At 41.5% G+C, this 21,599-nt stretch overlaps 1 protein-coding gene across 1 annotated transcript in view; it reads right to left on the bottom strand.

Annotated features, from left to right (window-relative positions):
- si:dkey-40c11.2 (drebrin-like protein) overlaps positions 1 to 21,386 on the bottom strand; it is a 91,655-nt gene extending 70,269 nt beyond the window's left edge. Inside the window, exon 1 of the mRNA XM_063017483.1 lies at positions 21,107 to 21,386. Coding sequence (XP_062873553.1) covers positions 21,107 to 21,192 — 86 coding nt within the window. The 5' untranslated portion in view covers positions 21,193 to 21,386. The remainder of the gene's footprint in view (positions 1 to 21,106) is intronic.
- Between the last annotated feature and the right edge of the window lie 213 nt (positions 21,387 to 21,599).

Raw genomic sequence — 21,599 nt, 5'->3', positions numbered from 1 at the left:
CAGCCATGCAGACCAATTTGATGTAGTGTGCGGCGTATGGTCTGAGCACTGACAGGCTGACCCCCCACCTTTTCAATCTCTGCAGCAATGCTGACAGCACTCCTGCGCCTATCTTTCAAAGACAGCAGTTGGATGTGACGCTGAGCACGTGCACTCAGCTTCTTTGGACGACCAACGCGAGGTCTGTTCTGAGTGGACCCTGCTCTTTTAAAACGCTGGATGATCTTGGCCACTGTGCTGCAGCTCAGTTTCAGGGTGTTGGCAATCTTCTTGTAGCCTTGGCCATCTTCATGTAGCGCAACAATTCGTCTTTTAAGATCCTCAGAGAGTTCTTTGCCATGAGGTGCCATGTTGGAACTTTCAGTGACCAGTATGAGAGAGTGTGAGAGCTGTACTACTAAATTGAACACACCTGCTTCCTATGCACACCTGAGACCTAGTAACACTAACAAATCACATGACATTTTGAAGGGAAAATGACAAGCAGTGCTCAATTTGGACATTTAGGGGTGTAGTCTCTTAGGGGTGTACTCACTTTTGTTGCCGGTGGTTTAGACATTAATGGCTGTATATTGAGTTATTTTGAGGGAAGAATAAATTTACACTGTTATATAAGCTGCACACAGACTACTTTTCATTGTGTCAAAGTGTCATTTTGTCAGTGTTGTCCCATGAAAAGATATACTTAAATATCTGCAGAAATGTGAGGGGTGTACTCACTTTTGTGATACACTGTATATGGCTTTCGCTTTGCATGGTAGAGTTTTAACTTGCACTTGTAGATGGCGCGACGAACTGTGTTCACTGACAATGGTTTTCTGAAGTGTTCCTGAGCCCATGTGGTAATATCCGTTACAGAATGATGTTGGTTTTTAATGCAGTGCCGCCTGAGGGATCGAAGGTCACGGGCATTCAATGTTGGTTTTCGGCCTTGCCGCTTACTTGCACAGATTTCTCCAGATTCTCTGAATCTTTTGATGATGTTTTGGACTATAGATGATGAAATCCCTAAATTCCTTGCAATTGCACGTTGAGAAACGTTGTTCTTAAACTGTTGGACTATTTGCTCACGCAGTTGTTCACAAAGTGGTGAACCTTGCTTGTAAACGACTGAGCCTTTCGGGGATGCTCCCTTTATACACAATCATGACATTTACCTGTTTCCAATTAACCTGTTTACCTGTAAAATGTTCCAAACAGGTGTTTTTTGAGCATTCCTCAACTTTCCCAGTCTTTTGTTGCCCCTGTCCCAACTTCTTTGGAACGTGTTGCAGGTATCCAATTCAAAATGAGTGAATATTTGCAAAAAAACAATAAAGTTTATCCGTTTGAACATTAAATATCTTGTCTTTGTAGTGTATTCAATTGAATATGGGTTGAAAAGGATTTGCAAATCATCATATTCTGTTTTTATTTATGTTTTACACAACATCCCAACTTCATTGGAATTGGTGTTGTAAATAGAAAACTTGTTTAAAATGAGCAGATTTGTATAAGATGGAGTTTTGGGCGTCTAGACGGAGCAGTGGTCAATCACGCTAGCCCATTGCTGCTAAGATTCGTGGTCTGAATCTCAGAGATGCGATCGGCCGGTCGGGCATCTACGCAGACATGATTGGCTATGCATGAGGGGAAAAGGGATGGCCGAACAGCCTAGCTAATGGGAGGAGGTGCCGGTTATGCCAAGTTCACACTACACGACTTTCCAAGTGGTCAGGTCGCTGTACAGTTCACACTACACGACTGGATCTCTTGTAAGTCTTTCGAGTCGGTGTGGTTTTCACACTTCACGACTGATCGGCGATAGAGGGGTTCACACTACACCATCTATCACCAACTGGAATCTCAGGCGAGCTTCTCTGGTCTCCGAAACTACGTTTTGTCACGAAAACACGCGAGAAGTTCAATGTTCAATGATACCGTGTCCAAAAATGCACGTCAACAATAAGCGAGTGATCAAAGTTTGTGCGCTGATGTGCAGCATAAAAGCAAGGAGGAAAAATAAATAAATCTGAGTGGATTTGGCTACGCGACCAGCAGGGATCGTCTGTTCTGTAGTGAGTTGGCGGTTAATGAATTTTTTTTGCGGTGCAGCGTGGGTATTATGGTTTGGCGTGGACGATAAGGTTACAAATACTGTAGAACTTGAGTGTATGTTCCACGTTTTTACAACACCTCCCCTGGGTTTCCAAACCCTGTATCGTGCATTATAATTGGCTGTAGCTCGACACCGCACTCGCTGCCAGTCGGGCAACTGATATCCAGATATTTAACATGCTAGATATTTTTTACTTTTACAACAACTTGATCTGAGCAAGTGCTCGGTGAGCCGCTCGGATTGAGTTGCTGAGCAGTTCAGACATAGAGATTGACAGCCAAATTTCGATCGCCGAGCAAACGCAGAGTTGCCTCAGAGCCGGCAAATCTAAAATCAGGGCAAAGATAATGTAGTGTGAACTAGGCATTATAGACCCAGATAAAATAGGGAGGGTTGTGTCAGGAAGGACATCCTGCTTACAACAGTGACAAATTAGGTATGCATACCAGAATGATTTGATGTAGCGACCACTAAAATACCAAAAGTATACCAAAACTAGCCGAAAGGAAAAAATATTGGATGGAGTTTTACATGGATACCAATTAACCAAAGAATTCGGCAACAATTTTATGCTGTGGGGGGGCAAAACCTATTATAAAATATAGTGTGAAAATAAATGCCATCTCATGATTGTTTTACAAACATCTAATGTAATGCTAGCAGTAATGTAGCTTTTGAAGGACTTTAAAGTAATTTTTGTCTTGTTTTTCACTGTGTGTTGTGTTTGTGTCTACGCAATAAAACAATGACTGAAATGTGACCCTGGGCCGAAAGAGCTAAATGTCAGTGAAGCATTTAAAATACTGAAAGTGAAACAGGATTCCTGTGTATTTCAGACATTCAGATTAAATGCAGTTGTAACTTTGTTTTTCACCAAGAACAATGTAGATGATGGACATGTTGCTATATGTAAAATAAAACACTCCACGTCCAGATATTGATGGTATGGTTTTATCTGAGGTGTTCATTATCACAGCTTCTCCTTCCTTTCTTTCTTTCTTTCTTTTTGTATGCAGTATGCCCTGTAGTGCTTTATAACTTAAGTATACAATGGACATAAAAAAATCCTAATTTCTGATTGGCAATAAGTCTGTATTAATTTCATAGGACTGAATGACTCCAGTAGATTCAGCCACTATTTTAAATCAATGTGCCTAAAATGAAACAATGCTGATGTAGCTATTACAGTCGTATTAATCATAGTTATGTGTGAAATCCATATTTCCATTTCACATTTACATCGTACTGCTGATGTAAAAAAAAAAATGTCAAAGGTGTCATTTCCAATTCCAGTTTGTAACTCCATTGCCATTTGCACTACCTCCCAGACCCTGTTTGACCTTCCCTCCCTCAAACACGACCACTTGTGTTTGTGTGAACACCCAGCTGGGTCTGTGACTCTGCTAAGATTCAGTCATGTTAGTGTGTTATATTGCTGCCCTATCCAAGCTGCCCTATCCAAGCGCCCCCTAAATGTCTTATATTTAACATCAGTTTTTTTTAAACTAAGGAACTTCTAGTATGACAGCAAGAGGTTTTAACAGAGGACAAAATCAATATGATAAGAGAACCTTAAAGACTGTCCTGTATGTGAAAATAACACTTGCATCTCATTCATTAAGGACTCTTTGCTGGGTGTTATCTCTTACTTAATATGTAGTGGTTGGCATTTCTAATAAATCAGCCAGTAAATTAATGTGTCCTTGAATTAAGTGCCTTTCTGCCTCTGGTTTATGTTTTATTAAGGGTAACACAGAAAGACTTCATTATGCATTACTCCTATCCAACGAAAGGTCTGGCAAATAATAAACTATAGGCCACATGTGTCAAACTCAAGGCCCGCAAGAGCTCAGAAGACGTATGATCGTCTCAAAATACACTAAAATTGTACATAAACTGCATCTCCCACAATGCATGCCGATATTGTGACCCGCAAAGTGACCACATCCCGCCACTAGATGGCAGTGTTTCCACATCTGCATTTAACTGAGGCGGTTTTCCAACAAGTGATGTTGAGAAATATGTACAAATAATCCCAAAATGTACAAGAAGAGAAAAGTGAAGCATAAGGAAGGTAATTTAATGAAAGATGGGAAAGTGAATACAAGTGTGTGCTTCAAGAAGAGAAACCGGTACGTCTCTTGTGTTGTGAGGCCGTGTCTGTGGTAAAGGAGTACAATATAAATGTAGATATACATTATAAATATACAGTATAAATTTGGCATTTTTACACTAAACACAGAATTTATCCTCCAAGAAAGATTTAAAAGGCAGACTGCAATCACAGCAGGATACATTACAATCAGCCCTTTGAGGGCCACCATAATGCAGATGTGGCCCTCGGGGACTGAGTTTTACACCCCTGCTATAGGCTATTAAAAACCTCACACTACATACCAAAGGTTTGGATTGGCATGACGTCAGTGTGAAGAATAACATACTGTATACTGAGATTTTTGTTTCAAAGTCTTTGTTCCTGAGCCGCTCAGGTGGCGCAGCGGTAAAGTACGCTAGCCCACCAGAGTTGGGGTTTCGAATACATCGTATCGAATCTCAGCTCTGCCTTTCCGACTAGGCTGGGAAGCTGCATGAACAACGATTGGCTGTTGTTCAGGGTTAGAGGGTAAGAAAGTCGGATCATAGGTCCTCATAACTGGTGCGACTGCGGCCCCTGCTGGCTTACTGATAGCGCCTGCACAGGGCTGAGGAATAATGCTGATGGGGGTGTGGCCCTCCATACACAGTGCCCGTCAAGTGTATGAACTCGACTCGTGCAGGTGAAAAATGCAGTCTGTACTGACTGTACGTGCCAGAGGGGGCGTATGTCAGTTGAGAGGCGTCCTCAGTCAGCGGTGAAGGGTCAAATCAGTATAGAGGACGCAATCAGGGTAATTGGACACGACTAGACTGGGGGATAAAAATTGGGGAAAAAAGCATAAACTAAATAAAACAATCCTAGTACTACCAGTTGAAAACAGCCAATAATTGGACACATCCAGGTTCGACCAGATGTCTCACAACATGAAAAACTTAAAAGACAGCTAAATACTAAACACATTTAAACCCAATAAGAACCTGGCACAGTCCGATAGTCCCTGCATGGTGAAGAAAAACTGTGGAGTGAGAAATTTAATTGAGTAGTGGAATGTAAAGTGATCTTTCAGCACAGTTCTATATTTAGCTCTGGCAGGATTGTGTAAAGTGTGGAAAAGTAGAGAAATGTCAGCTAACAGAAAGCAAAACTTTCCATTCAGAGGCTTCATGTAACTACACTACAGTCAAACCTAAGGCATGAGAGCCAAAACACAGTTTTAGTGCAGAGGGTTTACCATGCGCTACATGCTGACGTTAAGGATATCTTAATTCTATTTTATTTTTGATCCGATTTTAATATTCGAGCAGTAGCGCTCAGCTTATACCGATACGGATCCTTTTCCCCTAATCTAGTCGTGTCCAATTACCCTGATTGCGTCCTTGCTTCTCAACTGACACACGCCCCCTCCGACACGTGCTCAGTACAGACTGCATTTTTCACCTGCACGAGTCGAGTTTATATATACCGATTAGCACTGTGCACAGAGAGCCACACCCTGATCAGCATCATTCCTCCAATTGCCACTCATTATTCCATCAATCAGCCAGCAGGGGTTGTAATTGCACCAGTTATGAGGACCCATGATCCAGCTTGCCCCTAACCCTTCGTTGTTGGGCAGCAAGGAAGAGTGCAAACTTAAATCCTAAATAAGGTTTACAGTAGACCCTTGAGTTACGAACGGTTTACCATATGAACATTTCGGGTTACAAACGATCTGTTTCAACTTAACGTATGAACAAATTTTGGATTACGAACAGAAATTCACGTGACGTCACGAACAAGTTGACTCCGACCGCCTCTCTATATATATATACAGTGAGCGAACATTCGGACAGTGGACGGTGTTTTTCCGGTGTTTTCTTTATATTTTGTAAAATTCTATATTAAAATGTCCCCAGAGAAGGTGCAGAGGAAGCGTAGTAATGAAAAAATCACTACTTGTTGTGTTGTATAATTACTCCTGCCAGTAGCTGTCACTGTGTATCAGACAGAGGGGACAGTGAGTGAGAGAGAAGAAGGAAATAGGCCGAGTAAAGTATTCTTTCTTTCGTGCAATTACACCTACAAACTACAACAGTATTGAAATAAAGAAGGAAATAACAGAGAAATATGAGAGTTATTGTTGTTTCTGGTAGATACATTATATATAAAAAGAAGAAAATGTGTTATGGTGTATGGTACAGCACACGTACTGTACTGAAATGTGATGTGTTTTATGTACTGTACTACTGTGTATTATTGTTTATTACAGTAATGTACTGTATATTCTATAATTTAAGATTTAAGGGAAATATACTTGTATTGTATACTTAAATGGTCTTTAAGACTTTCTAATGTCTTAAAGACCATTTAAGACATTAGAAAGGTTGGGTAAGGGGGTGCTTTGGGAGGTCTGGCACGGATTAATTCTATTTACATTATTTCTTATGGGAAAAACAGGTTTAACTAACGAGCATTAGTTAATTACATTCGTAAGTCTACTGTATTTTTAAGTTGAAAAACAACCCTGCAGTATGCACCTTTACCACATGTAAAACAGTCCAAGAGGTGCTCAGGTTCAGCTTTACAAGTGCAGCTGAATCTCGATGTGCATTAATTCTCCACTATGGGAGTGTAACTCAACTGTAAATACAGCCCTAAAGGTCTGTGTTTATCAGCAGACCTTTAATCAAGTAAGTGTGCTAAGTAAGCAGCAGAGGCATCAGAAAATCAACAATGAATCAGCGTCGTCAGCATGTGAAGTCTAATAAGTATGTGTCATGATCTTACCTCGTTACCTTGAGCCAGTTCGCAGTGTAGGAATGTTGTATATCCATGGAAGTAAAAAAATCACATGTAGACTAATACAAAAGATGCTTTTAACCACTGTGTGTGTTGTTTGCAGAAATCTATTCAACGTGTACTGTGTTACCAGAGCACATTTAAAATTGGAAACTAAATCACTGAGTCAATGAGTCAGAAACGACTCTTTTCAGATGAATTATTCATTGGAATCGAATCAGAAATCGTTTATCACCACTTCTCAAAAGCATATCGAGATATGAGTTTTTTTTAGCCATATTGCCCAGCCCTACTGGAAGTGATGCTTAATTTAATGTACATTTAGTAACATTTGTACCTTAGATTTCCTGACTGTCTGCAAAACAAAGGTGTTTTTTAAAATAAACGTTTAAAAAAAGTGTTCTTATATATCGTGAGTGAATATCGTTATGGCAAAAATATCCCAATATATCGTGATATTATTATTATTATTTTTTTTTTTACCCCTTTTTCTCCCCTTTTAGCGCATCCAATTGTTCAATTAGCATCGTGCTTCCTCTCTGTCTATGCCGAACCCTGCCCTGACGGAGGTGATTGAAGCTAACCCGTATCCCCTCCGAAACACGAGCAGCAGCCAGATGCATCTTTGCCACTCACACATTGACGAGTTTGGCGCCACCTAGCGTTGCATGCGGAGAGACACACCCTAAGGGCACCCTCTCCCATCTCTGTGTAAGCGCCTCCAATCAGCCGGCAGAGAACGCAATCGCATTCTGACAGAGAGAGACCCACATCCGGTTCTTTGTCCCACCCCCCACATGAGCAACCGGCCAATCGTTGCTCATATAGCCACTCAGCTTCGAACCGGTAAAGCAAGGCTGGATTCGATACCACGCTCCCAGAATCCAGCCCTGGTTGCAGCGCGTTTCTTTTTACCGCTGCGCCACCTGAGCGGCGTGATATTATTTAAAGGCCATATCGCCCACCCCTAAGCACAGCACATGGAAGCAAAGAATAAACTGACTTAATAGGCCTTAAGCGTTTGTTTTCTTAACGTTTGCACTACGACTGAGCTTGTGGAAAAAACAGTGGGCCTTGGTTTATAATGCCTTGTCTGTTAACCAGTTTAAAATGTCAAGTACAGTGATATTGCCATAATCTGCTCATTGTGTGGTGTCAAGCCTCCACATGCATGCAAAACATGGCAAACTGGCCAATTATAAATGTGTGTGTGTCAGTTACAGTGAAGCCGGAAAGTCTGCACACCCCTTTCACCTTCTCTACGTTTTATTACATTACAGACTCATTCTATAATAGATTGAGTTCATTTTTTGTCACAAAATTCTACACAAAATAGCCACAATGACAAAGTGAAAGCAGGTTTTTAGACATTTGTACTAATTTATTATAAATCAAAATGTAAAATATATGTATACAAGTGTGCTCACCCTGTGATATGAAACCCAAAAGTGAGCTGAGGTGCATTTAGTTTTCACTGATACTGCTTGAGATGTTTCTACAATTTAAATGGAGTCCACCTGTGGTAAATTCAATTGATTGGATTGGACATGATTGGGGATTGCCAACACCTGCCTTTATAAGGTCCCACAGTTAACAGTGCATACCTCCAAGCCAAGGGGTCAAAGGAATGATCTGCAGACCTCAGAAACAGGACTGTGTTAAGGCACAGATCTGGAGAAGGGTACAGACCAATTGCTGCAGCTTTATAGAACCCAAAGAGCTCAGTGGCCTCCATCATTCGTAAATGGAAGAAGTTTGGAACCAACAAAAATCTTCCTAGACCTGGCCGCCCGGCTCCAGCTCCAGAGTGCTCTGGACCTCAGACTGGGGCGAACCTGGGGTTTACTTTCCAACGTGACGATGACCCGAAGCACACAGCCAAGAGAACAAAGGAGTGGCTTTGGAGAAAGTCTGTGAATGTCCTTGAGTGGCCCAGCCGGAGCCCAGACCTGAGTCCAATCAAACGTTTGTGGAAGGTGCTGAAAATGGCTGTGTACTGACGCTCCCCATCCAACCTGATGGAGCTTGCAAGAATATGTCAAGAGGAATGGGCAAAAATGTCCAGAAACAAATGTGCCAAACTTCTAGCTTCTTTCCCAAGACGCCTTGAAGCTGTAATTGCTGCCAAAGGTGCAACAACCAAGTATTAGGCTAAGGGTGTGTACAGATTTAAAACCCTGTTTTCACTTAAAACAAAAAAAGAACTCAATCTATTATAGAATGAGTCTGTAATGTAATAAAACGTGGAGAAGGTGAAAGGGGTGTGCAGACTTTCCGGCTTGACTGAAGTCTTCTTGGTGTCTCAGTAGTACAATAATGAATTAGTAGGAGATTAGTAAGATTTTTAAGTATGTAGTTTTCTTTTCCTTAGGTTTCCTAATGCCAAGTTCACGCTACACAACATTCCAAGTAGTCAGGTCGCTGTACAGTTCACACTACACGACTGGAGTCTTTCAAGTCGGTGTGGCTTTCACGCTACACGACTGATCGGCGATAGGGGGTTTCACACTAAACGATCTATCACCAACTGGAATCGCAGGCGAGCTTCTCTAGTCTCACAAACTACGTTTCGTCAAGAAAAGAAACGCGAGGGGTTTAATGACACCATGTCCAAACATGCACGTTAACAAGTAGCGAGCGATCAAAGTTTGTGCACTGATGTGCAGCGTAACATCAGGGAGAAAAAATTAATGAATCTGAGTGGATTTTGCTTTGATTGTTCTATAGTGAGTTGGAGGTTAATAAATATTTTTTGCAATGCAACGTTAATATTATGTTTTGTAGAGAACGATAAGGTCAGGAATACTGTAAAGTGTGTGTGTGTGTGTGTGCCAATATATTCTGATATAAACTATATTACACAACTGTCCCACCTTTTTACAACTCCTAACCTGCGTTTCCCCTCACATCGTATCTTGCATTCTGATTGGCTGTTCGCCATAGCACTCATTGCCAGTCGGGCAACTCGGATCCAGATATTCGACTAGCTAGATATCTCGTTTCGGTCGAGCACTCACCAAACCGCTCGGATAGAGTTATTAAGTAGTTCACACATAGCGAGCCAAGTCTGATTCATAAATACACAGAGCACTAGACATGGCAAGTCAGTGAACATGAAGTTCAGTTGTATGTGATGCTATGCTACAGTAAGCATTACTAACTACCTAATGAAGCACAGGATGCAAATAAAAATGACTCTTTTCTTCACTATAGCTGTTTATTAGAAAATAACATTAAAATAATGTTTTCTGCAGATAATCCGTAATTGAATTCCCATATTCTTCTGTAACCTATTTATATAATTCATGCATACTGTTTCATTTGCTCGTTTTAACTAAACAATAAATTACATCACTTCCAAAAGTAAGCGTACTTAAGTCTATTAGGTTCAAACTTAACTTTTTTTTGTTCTACTCTTTCAGTTTGTGTTTTCACACTTTGTACTGACACTGTTTGAACCTGTTTTAATCACTGTGGTGTTATACTGCAGCTGTATGCCAACTTCATTAATCAGGGCAGAGCTATATACAGTATCAATGTGTGGCACACAATGTTTTTGTTTGTTTTATTATTATTTTGTTTTTGGGTTTTCCCTTTGTCTCCCAATCTAATCGTATCCAATTATCGAGCTGTATCTCATCAAATGCTGCAGACCCTTACCCTGGCCAAGGAGGGCTGTACTTAAAACAGTTGCTTCTTTTTAACAGCACAGGGTGGGTTCACACAGGAATCAGTATTGCTTATGAAAAGTCACACACTGACCTCTATTATTCCCCATGTTTGTGCAGGTGTGTTTTACCAGCCAGCAGATGCATTTTTGCCAACCTTGTCCTTGCAAGCCTGAAAGCACACCCATCATCTGGTACATGTAGAATTTTTAATGAGAGACCTAAAACGTACACAGGATTATTCAATGCCTCTATACTCTATTGCTTTCTATTGCTTCAAACACAGTAAGAGTCACTGTTTCAGTGCCAAGAAGGTGAACCCCATCCGGCTTTCCTTCCTTAGAGACAGCCAGTTTTGTGGCATTGCTGAGACTCAAGCCGAGAATTTCTCCATTGGTGGGTTAGCACCTTAAGACTGCTGCCCCAAGACTATTGCCCCCACTCCATGGGTGTGTTCGAAAACCTAGGGAGCTCTCTCTATATAAACTCTTCTCACAGAAAAATAAAAAACAAAATTATTTTAAAGCGTAAATAAATTATTATTGATTTTTTATTTATATAAATGTGTACAAGTGTATTTATTTGCAAGTTCGGGCTTGTCAGGGACAGTTTTAACCGTTTTCGGTACACGGAGGGAGATGTTATTTGACATGCTAGCGCATTGTGCCACCTCATCCCATTGGTTTGAAGGGCATGATGCTAACTGTGTTAGCTTAGTAAGTGAAACCCGATGTCTACGTAGTGCGATCGAATAACCTGCCTTATGAGAAGATGACTTAGAATCCTCTCTACTTACTCAGCTGCCTATGTAGACCGTAAGACAGCAAGGCAGCTCCCTAGGTTTTCGAACACACCCCATGTCACACGCACGCACACACCCCAAAAGTACTGGTACACCCCTAACTTTATCTGTTGCATACTAGGTGCCCCTATTAAGTATAAGCAATTTACAGCTGGATCAAATCCCCATCATTTATTTACCTCTTTAAAACAATAATAAGGTAACTTCCATCAGCTGACAAGAATGCTGCCAGGCTAGACATTATGGCACCAAAGAAACTAAAGCAAAAGCAAGTAAGCAAGCTAAAGTCAATTGTAATGCATTCAGAGAACACCAGCTCTATAAAAATCTCTATTCAGACATCTGTTGTCAAGCCTACAATAAACCATGCATTTATGTTGGCAATCAAACAGGCCTATTCATTTTCAGTATCGTATGAGTACAGCTTTAATGCCCATAAGGAAAGTTTAGGCATCAATCGTGCAGATTTAATAAGCGAAACGGGTGTAAATCCCATTAAACCCTAAAATGCAATTAGAATTTAGCATGCGACTGCCAGTTCAGCTGGACAGTTTTTCATTGTATTCTGTGTGATGCTGGGGCTTAAAAATAATGAGGTATGATAGCAGCCTACAAAAGTTAATAAGAGGTTTTTAAATAGTGACGAGAGACGTGAAAAGTGGTGGGTGGAAAAAAAGCACATTTTGAACGAACAGCTATAAACAAGCTATAAGCAAGAAACCATCTGCCTTAAAACCATCAAGTAAGCATATTCAGCCCCTAATGCAAGAACATGCAAATAAGAAAACCACATGACGCAAAGGACGCTATTGATGTTAGGAACAAGCTTATCCAATTCAACCTGTTGTTGCCAAAAACTAAAATACTCATTTAATAGTGACAACATTTCCATAACTGAGTTTAACATCAAACCTCTACAAAACAATTTGCAAATTAGATACTGGCCTAATCAAACCCCATTTCAGCACTGCATTACAACACATGCCTCCAATATTCATATTCAGTATAAAATCAGCGTCATTTAAATTCACAAAGTTCTAGACCCAGAAACTGTTTACTATTTGAAACCAAAGATGTAATGGAGTAGGGATGTCCCGATTAGGGTTGGGCGGTATGACGGTATTACGGTATACCGCGATATTTAAAAATGGTGACGGTATTTAAAAAATGTGAAGCACCAAATTTCTGCTTAAGGTCCACCTTGAAAACGGAGACTGTAAGACCTTGGCGCATCCACAATAAGGGGAGGGGTGGGGGTGGGAGTGGTAGGCGGTTGGAGCTCACTGATTGGTTGTGGGGGTGCTCACTTTTTGAGGTGATAATACATAGGCAGCTGCCTCAGTAGAGAGGATTCTAATAAGTCAATGACTTATTATAACGCAGGTTATTCGAACGCGCTACTTAGACAGCGATTCCATCGGGTTTTGCTTGCTAAGCTAACAGTTAGTATCTTGCCCTTCAAAACCATGGGATGGGGTGGCACAACGCGCTAGCATGTCAATATAACATAATTTGTACCGAATACAGTTACATTCACTGACCAGCCCGAACTTGCAAAAAAACACACTAGTGCAAGTTTATACAATATAATATTATCTGTGTGTGTGTGTGTGTGTGTGTGTGTGTGTGTGTGTGTGTGTGTGTGTGTGTGTGTGTGTGTGTGTGTCGCGCTCACTCTTCGCGATACTCGGATTTTGGATTTGAATTCCAACAATAAACAGCTTTTATTATGACTGATTAATTCCCCATACTGATGTGAAGCAGAATGGGTGTATTACAACCAATAAGAATGGCGCAAAAATGAAAAGAACATATAAAACATATACAGTGTATCACAAAAGTGAGTACACCCCTCACATTTCTGCAGATATTTAAGTATATCTTTTCATGGGACAACACTGACAAAATGACACTTTGACACAATGAAAAGTAGTCTGTGTGCAGCTTATATAACAGTGTAAATTTATTCTTCCCTCAAAATAACTCCATATACAGCCATTAATGTCTAAACCACCGGCAACAAAAGTGAGTACACCCCTAAGAGACAACACCCCTAAATGTCCAAATTGAGCACTGCTTGTCATTTTCCATCCAAAATGTCATGTGATTTGTTAGTGTTACTAGGTCTCAGGTGTGCATAGGGAGCAGGTGTGTTCAATTTAGTAGTACAGCTCTCACACTCTCTCATACTGGTCACTGAAAGTTCCAACATGGCACCTCATGGCAAAGAACTCTCTGAGGATCTTAAAAGACGAATTGTTGCGCTACATGAAGATGGCCAAGGCTACAAGAAGATTGCCAACACCCTGAAACTGAGCTGCAGCACAGTGGCCAAGATCATCCAGCGTTTTAAAAGAGCAGGGTCCACTCAGAACAGACCTCGCGTTGGTCGTCCAAAGAAGCTGAGTGCACGTGCTCAGCGTCACATCCAACTGCTGTCTTTGAAAGATAGGCGCAGGAGTGCTGTCAGCATTGCTGCAGAGATTGAAAAGGTGGGGGGTCAGCCTGTCAGTGCTCAGACCATACGCCGCACACTACATCAAATTGGTCTGCATGGCTGTCACCCCAGAAGGAAGCCTCTTCTGAAGTCTCTACACAAGAAAGCCCGCAAACAGTTTGCTGAAGACATGTCAACAAAGGACATGGATTACTGGAACCATGTCCTATGGTCTGATGAGACCAAGATTAATTTGTTTGGTTCAGATGGTCTCAAGCATGTGTGGCGGCAATCAGGTGAGGAGTACAAAGATAAGTGTGTCATGCCTACAGTCAAGCATGGTGGTGGGAATGCCATGGTCTGGGGCTGCATAAGTGCAGCAGGTGTTGGGGAGTTACATTTCATTGAGGGACACATGAACTCCAATATGTACTGTGAAATACTGAAGCAGAGCATGATCCCCTCCCTCCGGAAACTGGGTCGCAGGGCAGTGTTCCAGCATGATAATGACCCCAAACACACCTCTAAGACGACCACTGCTTTATTGAAGAGGCTGAGGGTAAAGGTGATGGACTGGCCAAGCATGTCTCCAGACCTAAACCCAATAGAACATCTTTGGGGCATCCTCAAGCGGAAGGTGAAGGAGCGCAAAGTCTCGAATATCCGCCACCTCCGTGATGTCGTCATGGAGGAGTGGAAAAGCATTCCAGTGGCAACCTGTGAAGCTCTGGTAAACTCCATGCCCAGGAGAGTTAAGGCAGTTCTGGGAAATAATGGTGGCCACACAAAATATTGACACTTCAGGAACTTTCACTAAGGGGTGTACTCACTTTTGTTGCCGGTGGTTTAGACATTAATGGCTGTATATGGAGTTATTTTGAGGGAAGAATAAATTTACACTGTTATATAAGCTGCACACAGACTACTTTTCATTGTGTCAAAGTGTCATTTTGTCAGTGTTGTCCCATGAAAAGATATACTTAAATATCTGCAGAAATGTGAGGGGTGTACTCACTTTTGTGATACACTGTATATATAACGGTTCCCAGAGATGCGACTCGGTTCATTTGAAAGAGCCGTTCAATAGAATCGGATCGCTCGCGAACGACCCATTGCTAACAGAGAGACGTCCGCGATGTCGTTCAGTCTTGTAACACGTAAACTCGTAAAAGCTGTATGTTATGGTCCTGAAGTTTTCATACTCGGATTAAAAGTTATTGTTTTGTAAACCGGAGTGATCCTCGACTCACACATCATATAAACAATAAAATTCTACAGTAATGAACGCAGCTCTGCTCCCACCGCCTCGTGAAACGCTCACATTGCAGACATTACACTTCACTGTTGGACTTGTTTCACTTTCCAATTTAAAGTATTTCCACACCTGCTTGACCGCTGACGTAAAACGAAGGATCGGGCTTAGGATCGGCTTTAGTAAAGCCGATACCGATCAGTTAAAAAATGCCTTGATCGGCCTCGATTCCGATCTTTGAGATCATCCCTATAATGGAGTGTTTGAATTGTAGTTATAAGTCGACAGATATGTCCTGAAACCTTTCGCCCTAATACCATCTTTTGCAATCCAGTCATCACGGGCTTGGAGACGGTCCATATTTTCACATGTCTCAGAGCTGTAACACTGCGTAGCTGAGGAAGAAGTCAATCTGAATCAAGGAGGGGGGGTTAGATGGCATGAAATAGATTTGAGGCACTGCCAAAAAACTTGAGGGAGGTGTTTAAGTAGGAGCAACACTCACAGAACATCTCAGTGCGTAGATTCAGACACCCATTTGACTAGAAAAGTAGCTGATTTGCAGGTCTTTCTTTTTGTCTAAAAACTCTTGCCACTCAATACACTGACAATAACATTGTCATGTTTATATTATTAGTAGGGACAGAAAGACTAAATTGTCAAACGATTAGAGCCTTGAGCAAAACATTGAAAATCCCTGGTCAAAGTCCATGTTTTGTTGATTAGGTGAAAAAAAGTTCACATTCTGTACAGAAAGCAAACTACTGTACCTTTTAAACCACATTTACTGTTTATATGCTGAAAATAATAATTTTGGTGGTGGAAGAGTGGTAAACAGGGGTTTTAGAGGCTGGGTTTAGTTACAGACCTTAGATTAATTTTCTTCTGTTCCTGTTAGGAGTCTCCACAGTAGATTATTCGTTTACATATTTGCAGACATCCCAAGTTGCAAAAACTCATTTCAGGGAGGTACCCCCAGACCCAGACCTCGACCCTGACCCCCCAAGCCCAAAAAAAAAAAAAAAAAGCTAAAAAAAAACCTCTCGCACACACCAAAGGATAGGGGTGATAACAGAACTTTTAGGAGCTGCTAACTGAGCTACTAGACTAACTGTTCGCGTCACAAACACATTAATGTGTACTACATAGTGCACTAGATAGTGTGAAAGATAATAGATTCATGTTCCCTACATAGTGCACTAGATTGTATATTAGAAAAGAATTTATGTTCCTTACTTAGTGCACGAGATAATGTACTAGATAATAGACTTATGTTTCTTACATAATGCTTTAGGTAGCGTATTAGTTAACGGATTGAGGTTCCCTACATAGTGCACTAGATAGTATTTTAGATATGAATTTATGTTCCCTACACAGTGCACTAGATAGTGAATTAGACAATTGGTTTATGTTCCCTACACAGTGCACTAGATTGTATATCAGATCACGGATTTATGTTCCCTACATAGTGCACTAGATAGTGTATTAGATAACGAAATTCATGTTCACTACATAGTGCACTAGAAAGTATAACTAGATGATGATTTGTGTTCCTTTCATAGTGCACTAGATAGTGTATTACATAATTATGTTCCCTACATAGTGCACTAGATAGTGTATTACATAATTAATTATGTTCCCTACATAGTGCACTAAATTGTATATCAGATAACGGATTTATGTTCCCTACACAGTGCACTAGACAGTATATTAGACAATTGATTTATGTTCCCTACACAGTGCGCTAGATTGTAAATCAGATAACGGATTTAATACGAAGTCTGTGTCGCCTGCCTGCCTGCGTGTTTGCGTGCGTGCGTGAGTTGCTCTTGGCCGCTCGTTCTAGATTCCGGGAGATTTTATCTGACTTGTGGGCATCAGGGAGCCGCTATGTACAGTGTATCACAAAAGTGAGTACACCCCTCACATTTCTGCAGATATTTAAGTATATCTTTTCATGGGACAACACTGACAAAATGACACTGACACAATGAAAAGTAGTCTGTGTGCAGCTTATATAACAGTGTAAATTTATTCTTCCCTCAAAATAACTCAATATACAGCCATTAATGTCTAAACCACCGGCAACAAAAGTGAGTACACCCCTAAGAGACTACACCCCTAAATGTCCAAATTGAGCACTGCTTGTCATTTTCCCTCCAAAATGTCATGTGATTTGTTAGTGTTACTAGGTCTCAGGTGTGCATAGGGAGCAGGTGTGTTCAATTTAGTAGTACAGCTCTCACACTCTCTCATACTGGTCACTGAAAGTTCCAACATGGCACCTCATGGCAAAGAACTCTCTGAGGATCTTAAAAGACGAATTGTTGCGCTACATGAAGATGGCCAAGGCTACAAGAAGATTGCCAACAACCTGAAACTAAGCTGCAGCACAGTGGCCAAGATCATCCAGCGTTTTAAAAGAGCAGGGTCCACTCAGAACAGACCTCGCGTTGGTCGTCCAAAGAAGCTGAGTGCACGTGCTCAGCGTCACATCCAACTGCTGTCTTTGAAAGATAGGCGCAGGAGTGCTGTCAGCATTGCTGCAGAGATTGAAAAGGTGGGGAGTCAGCCTGTCAGTGCTCAGACCATACGCCGCACACTACATCAAATTGGTCTGCATGGCTGTCACCCCAGAAGGAAGCCTCTTCTGAAGTCTCTACACAAGAAAGCCCGCAAACAGTTTGCTGAAGACATGTCAACAAAGGACATGGATTACTGGAACCATGTCCTATGGTCTGATGAGACCAAGATTAATTTGTTTGGTTCAGATGGTCTCAAGCATGTGTGGCGGCAATCAGGTGAGGAGTACAAAGATAAGTGTGTCATGCCTACAGTCAAGCATGGTGGTGGGAATGCCATGGTCTGGGGCTGCATGAGTGCAGCAGGTGTTGGGGAGTTACATTTCATTGAGGGACACATGAACTCCAATATGTACTGTGAAATACTGAAGCAGAGCATGATCCCCTCCCTCCGGAAACTGGGTCGCAGGGCAGTGTTCCAGCATGATAATGACCCCAAACACACCTCTAAGACGACCACTGCTTTATTGAAGAGGCTGAGGGTAAAGGTGATGGACTGGCCAAGCATGTCTCCAGAGCTAAACCCAATAGAACATCTTTGGGGCATCCTCAAGCGGAAGGTGGAGGAGCGCAAAGTCTCGAATATCCGCCAGCTCCGTGATGTCGTCATGGAGGAGTGGAAAAGCATTCCAGTGGCAACCTGTGAAGCTCTGGTAAACTCCATGCCCAGGAGAGTTAAGGCAGTTCTGGGAAATAATGGTGGCCACACAAAATATTGACACTTCAGGAACTTTCACTAAGGGGTGTACTCACTTTTGTTGCCGGTGGTTTAGACATTAATGGCTGTATATTGAGTTATTTTGAGGGAAGAATAAATTTACACTGTTATATAAGCTGCACACAGACTACTTTTCATTGTGTCAAAGTGTCATTTTGTCAGTGTTGTCCCATGAAAAGATATACTTAAATATCTGCAGAAATGTGAGGGGTGTACTCACTTTTGTGATACACTGTATATGCGGGAGACTCCCGGAACTTCCAGGAGACTTGGGATGTCTGTATTTGGTTTGGCACTGTTTTCATGGTGGATGCCCTTCTTGACACAACCCACATATTTATCGGGGCTTGGGACCAGCACTAAGAGTGCACTAATGTGTGCCCCTCCATGGCTAGGTTCACGTACCACCATACTCCTTCTGTATCTGAGTCCAGCCTGAGATTTGAACCCATGGAACTCGATGAGCTTAATGTATGAACCCAATAAATACCAGGACAAGAATTTACAATGACTGTAGATGCTAAAATAATTAGATGAACGTGAGACTAGATAAACAACATACTGATTATTTAATGTGTGGTGGCATAGTAACATAGTGGCCTCAAGTCACTGTCTGTATAGAGTTTATGTTCTCCCAAATCCCAAACACATGCAGAAGGTGGACTGGTTACTGTACATTGACCCTTGGTGGGAGAGAGTAAATGACCCTGTGAATTCCATCTTTGTGCCCAGTGTTTCCAGGTGGCACTGGCCCATAGTGACACTTACCAGCAGGAAGTTAGACTTTGAACCTAAAACACATTTTAAATTTTGCATGGCATGGTGGTGCAGCTCGGGTTCGGTTTCGGTTCTTGGTTCTTATATTCGTCCCTAGGTGTTACAGTGAGACTGTAATACCCTGGGATGCATTGACGCCCTAATCCATGGTGTATTCCTGCCTTGTGCCCTGTGTTTCCGAGGGGTTGCCAGTCCCACCGCGACCCAGGTCAGGTTAAAGTCGTTGATAGGATGGGTTTAGGTATAGACCTTAGATTAATTTTCTTCTGTTCCTGTTGGGAGTCTCCACAGTTCATTTGTTTACATATTTGATTTGGCACCGTTTTTATGGTGAATGCCCTTTTTGATGCACCCCTGACCAGCACTAAGAGTGGCTAGGTTCACGTACCACCATGTTCTTACTGTTCTTGCACCATGCTCTTACTGGAATTATGCCAAACAAGCTTAATGCATAGACCCAATAAAAACCAGGACAGGAACTTACGACTGTAAATGCTATAATAATAAGATGGACATGAGACTAGATGAACAACGTAAAGATGTTTATTTATATGATTACATTGTGTGGTTGCAAAGTAACATAGTGGCCTCAAGTCACTGTCTGCATAGAGTTTATGTTCTCCCAACTCCCAAACACATGCAGAAGGTGGACTGGTTACTCTACATTGACCCTTGGTGTGAGTGAGTTAATGAGTAAGTAAATGAGTACGGTTAAGTTTGGGATACCCTGTGATAGACTGGCACCGTGTGAATTCCTTCTTTGTGGCCCACAGTGACACTTACCAGCAGGAAATTAGTTAAGACTTTTAAACCTAAAACACATTTCAAATTTTGCATGGCATGGTGGTGCAGCACGGGTTCGGTTCTTGGTTCCTCTATTCGTCCCTATGTGTTACAGTGAAACTGCGATACACTGGGATACATCGACGACCTGTCCAGGGTGTGTAGTCCTGCCTTGCGCCCTGTGTTTCTCAGTGTAACGGTGCTTTTTACTACATTTACATTTTCAGCATTTAGCAGATGCCTTTATCCAAAGCGACTTACGTTACAGTATACAGTCTGAGCAACTGAGGGTTAAGGGCCTTGCTCAAGGGCCCAACAGCAGCAACCTAGCAGTGATGGGGCTTGAACCAGTAACCATTACCAGATTACTGGTACTGGTTTTTTTTTTACATTTACATTTTCAGCATTTAGCAGATGCCTTTATCCAAAGCGACTTACGTTACAGTATACAGTCTGAGCAACTGAGGGTTAAGGGCCTTGCTCAAGGGCCCAACAGCAGCAACCTAGCAGTGATGGGGCTTGAACCAGTAACCACAACCAGATTACTAGTCCTGTGCCTTAACCACTAGGCTACGGCTTGCCCACTAAGCACTTAAGCTGACTTGTACTTATTTACTAACATTTTTTGCATTTCCCAAAAAAAATAAAAATAAATAAATAAATAAAATAATAATAAAAAAAAAAAATAATAAAAATAAAAATAAAAAATAAAAAAAATAAATAAAAAAAACCCACTTTGGTTCTAACAGATTTCAGCAGATTTGTGTTCTTCGACTGTTGTTTACTAAAACTCCGAGGGATGCCAGTCCCACCGCGACCCAGGTCAGGTTAAAGTCGTTAATAAAAACATGAATTAATGAATTTTAAATGTGTTTCTAACTCTTACTGTGTTTAACTCGCTGTGTGTAAAATTTACGTTCTTGTCATTGTAATGTTGGTCAGATTTTGAGTGCGCAGTGGAACGGCTATGAGAAAAAAAACAACTGCGCAACTTTGCACTGTTTTGAAAACTACATAATATTATTATTACATTACATAACAACCTTAAGTAACGTGTTTTTGTTGCAGTTTAAAGCTACAAACTGTATTTAATGATAGAGTCGAGTACAGTACCAGTCGGTGGATGCTCGGCTGTTTAGGATGTCCTCTTTAGCGGTCAGCAGCGACAGGCTGTATGTGTCCAAGTTTATCGCTTCCATCCTGAAGCTCGAGCTCTTTTTCCTCAGCGCACTCCCAAAATTTTGCTCTTTAGTCAGGCTTAAGTGTCCGAATAGACCTATACATCCACAAACATTCGCGGACAGACGGTGGGACGGTGGTTTATACGGTTTTTGAAAAAATAAATATTCAAGAGTGGGTGAAAAGCGCTCGGCGTCCGTCAAGCTGCATCAGCTCTAATTCACTAACACACTGAAGCGAAGACGCTGTGTGGAAGGCCAGGCTCGCGCTGGAAAGCCCCGCCCATGCATCTGTTAGCCCACTAGCTAAAGTGACCGGATATACAGTGAGTGAATTAAATGCAATAAACTGTTAAATACGTTTAAAATAAATATACGGGTGATTCTTCAATTGGGGGAACTTTTACATCCCTAGGTTATAAATTTGT

The sequence above is a fragment of the Trichomycterus rosablanca genome, chromosome 21, assembly GCF_030014385.1.
Source record: "Trichomycterus rosablanca isolate fTriRos1 chromosome 21, fTriRos1.hap1, whole genome shotgun sequence".
Classification (NCBI taxonomy): domain Eukaryota; kingdom Metazoa; phylum Chordata; class Actinopteri; order Siluriformes; family Trichomycteridae; genus Trichomycterus; species Trichomycterus rosablanca.
This window is presented reverse-complemented; position numbering and strand designations above follow the sequence as displayed.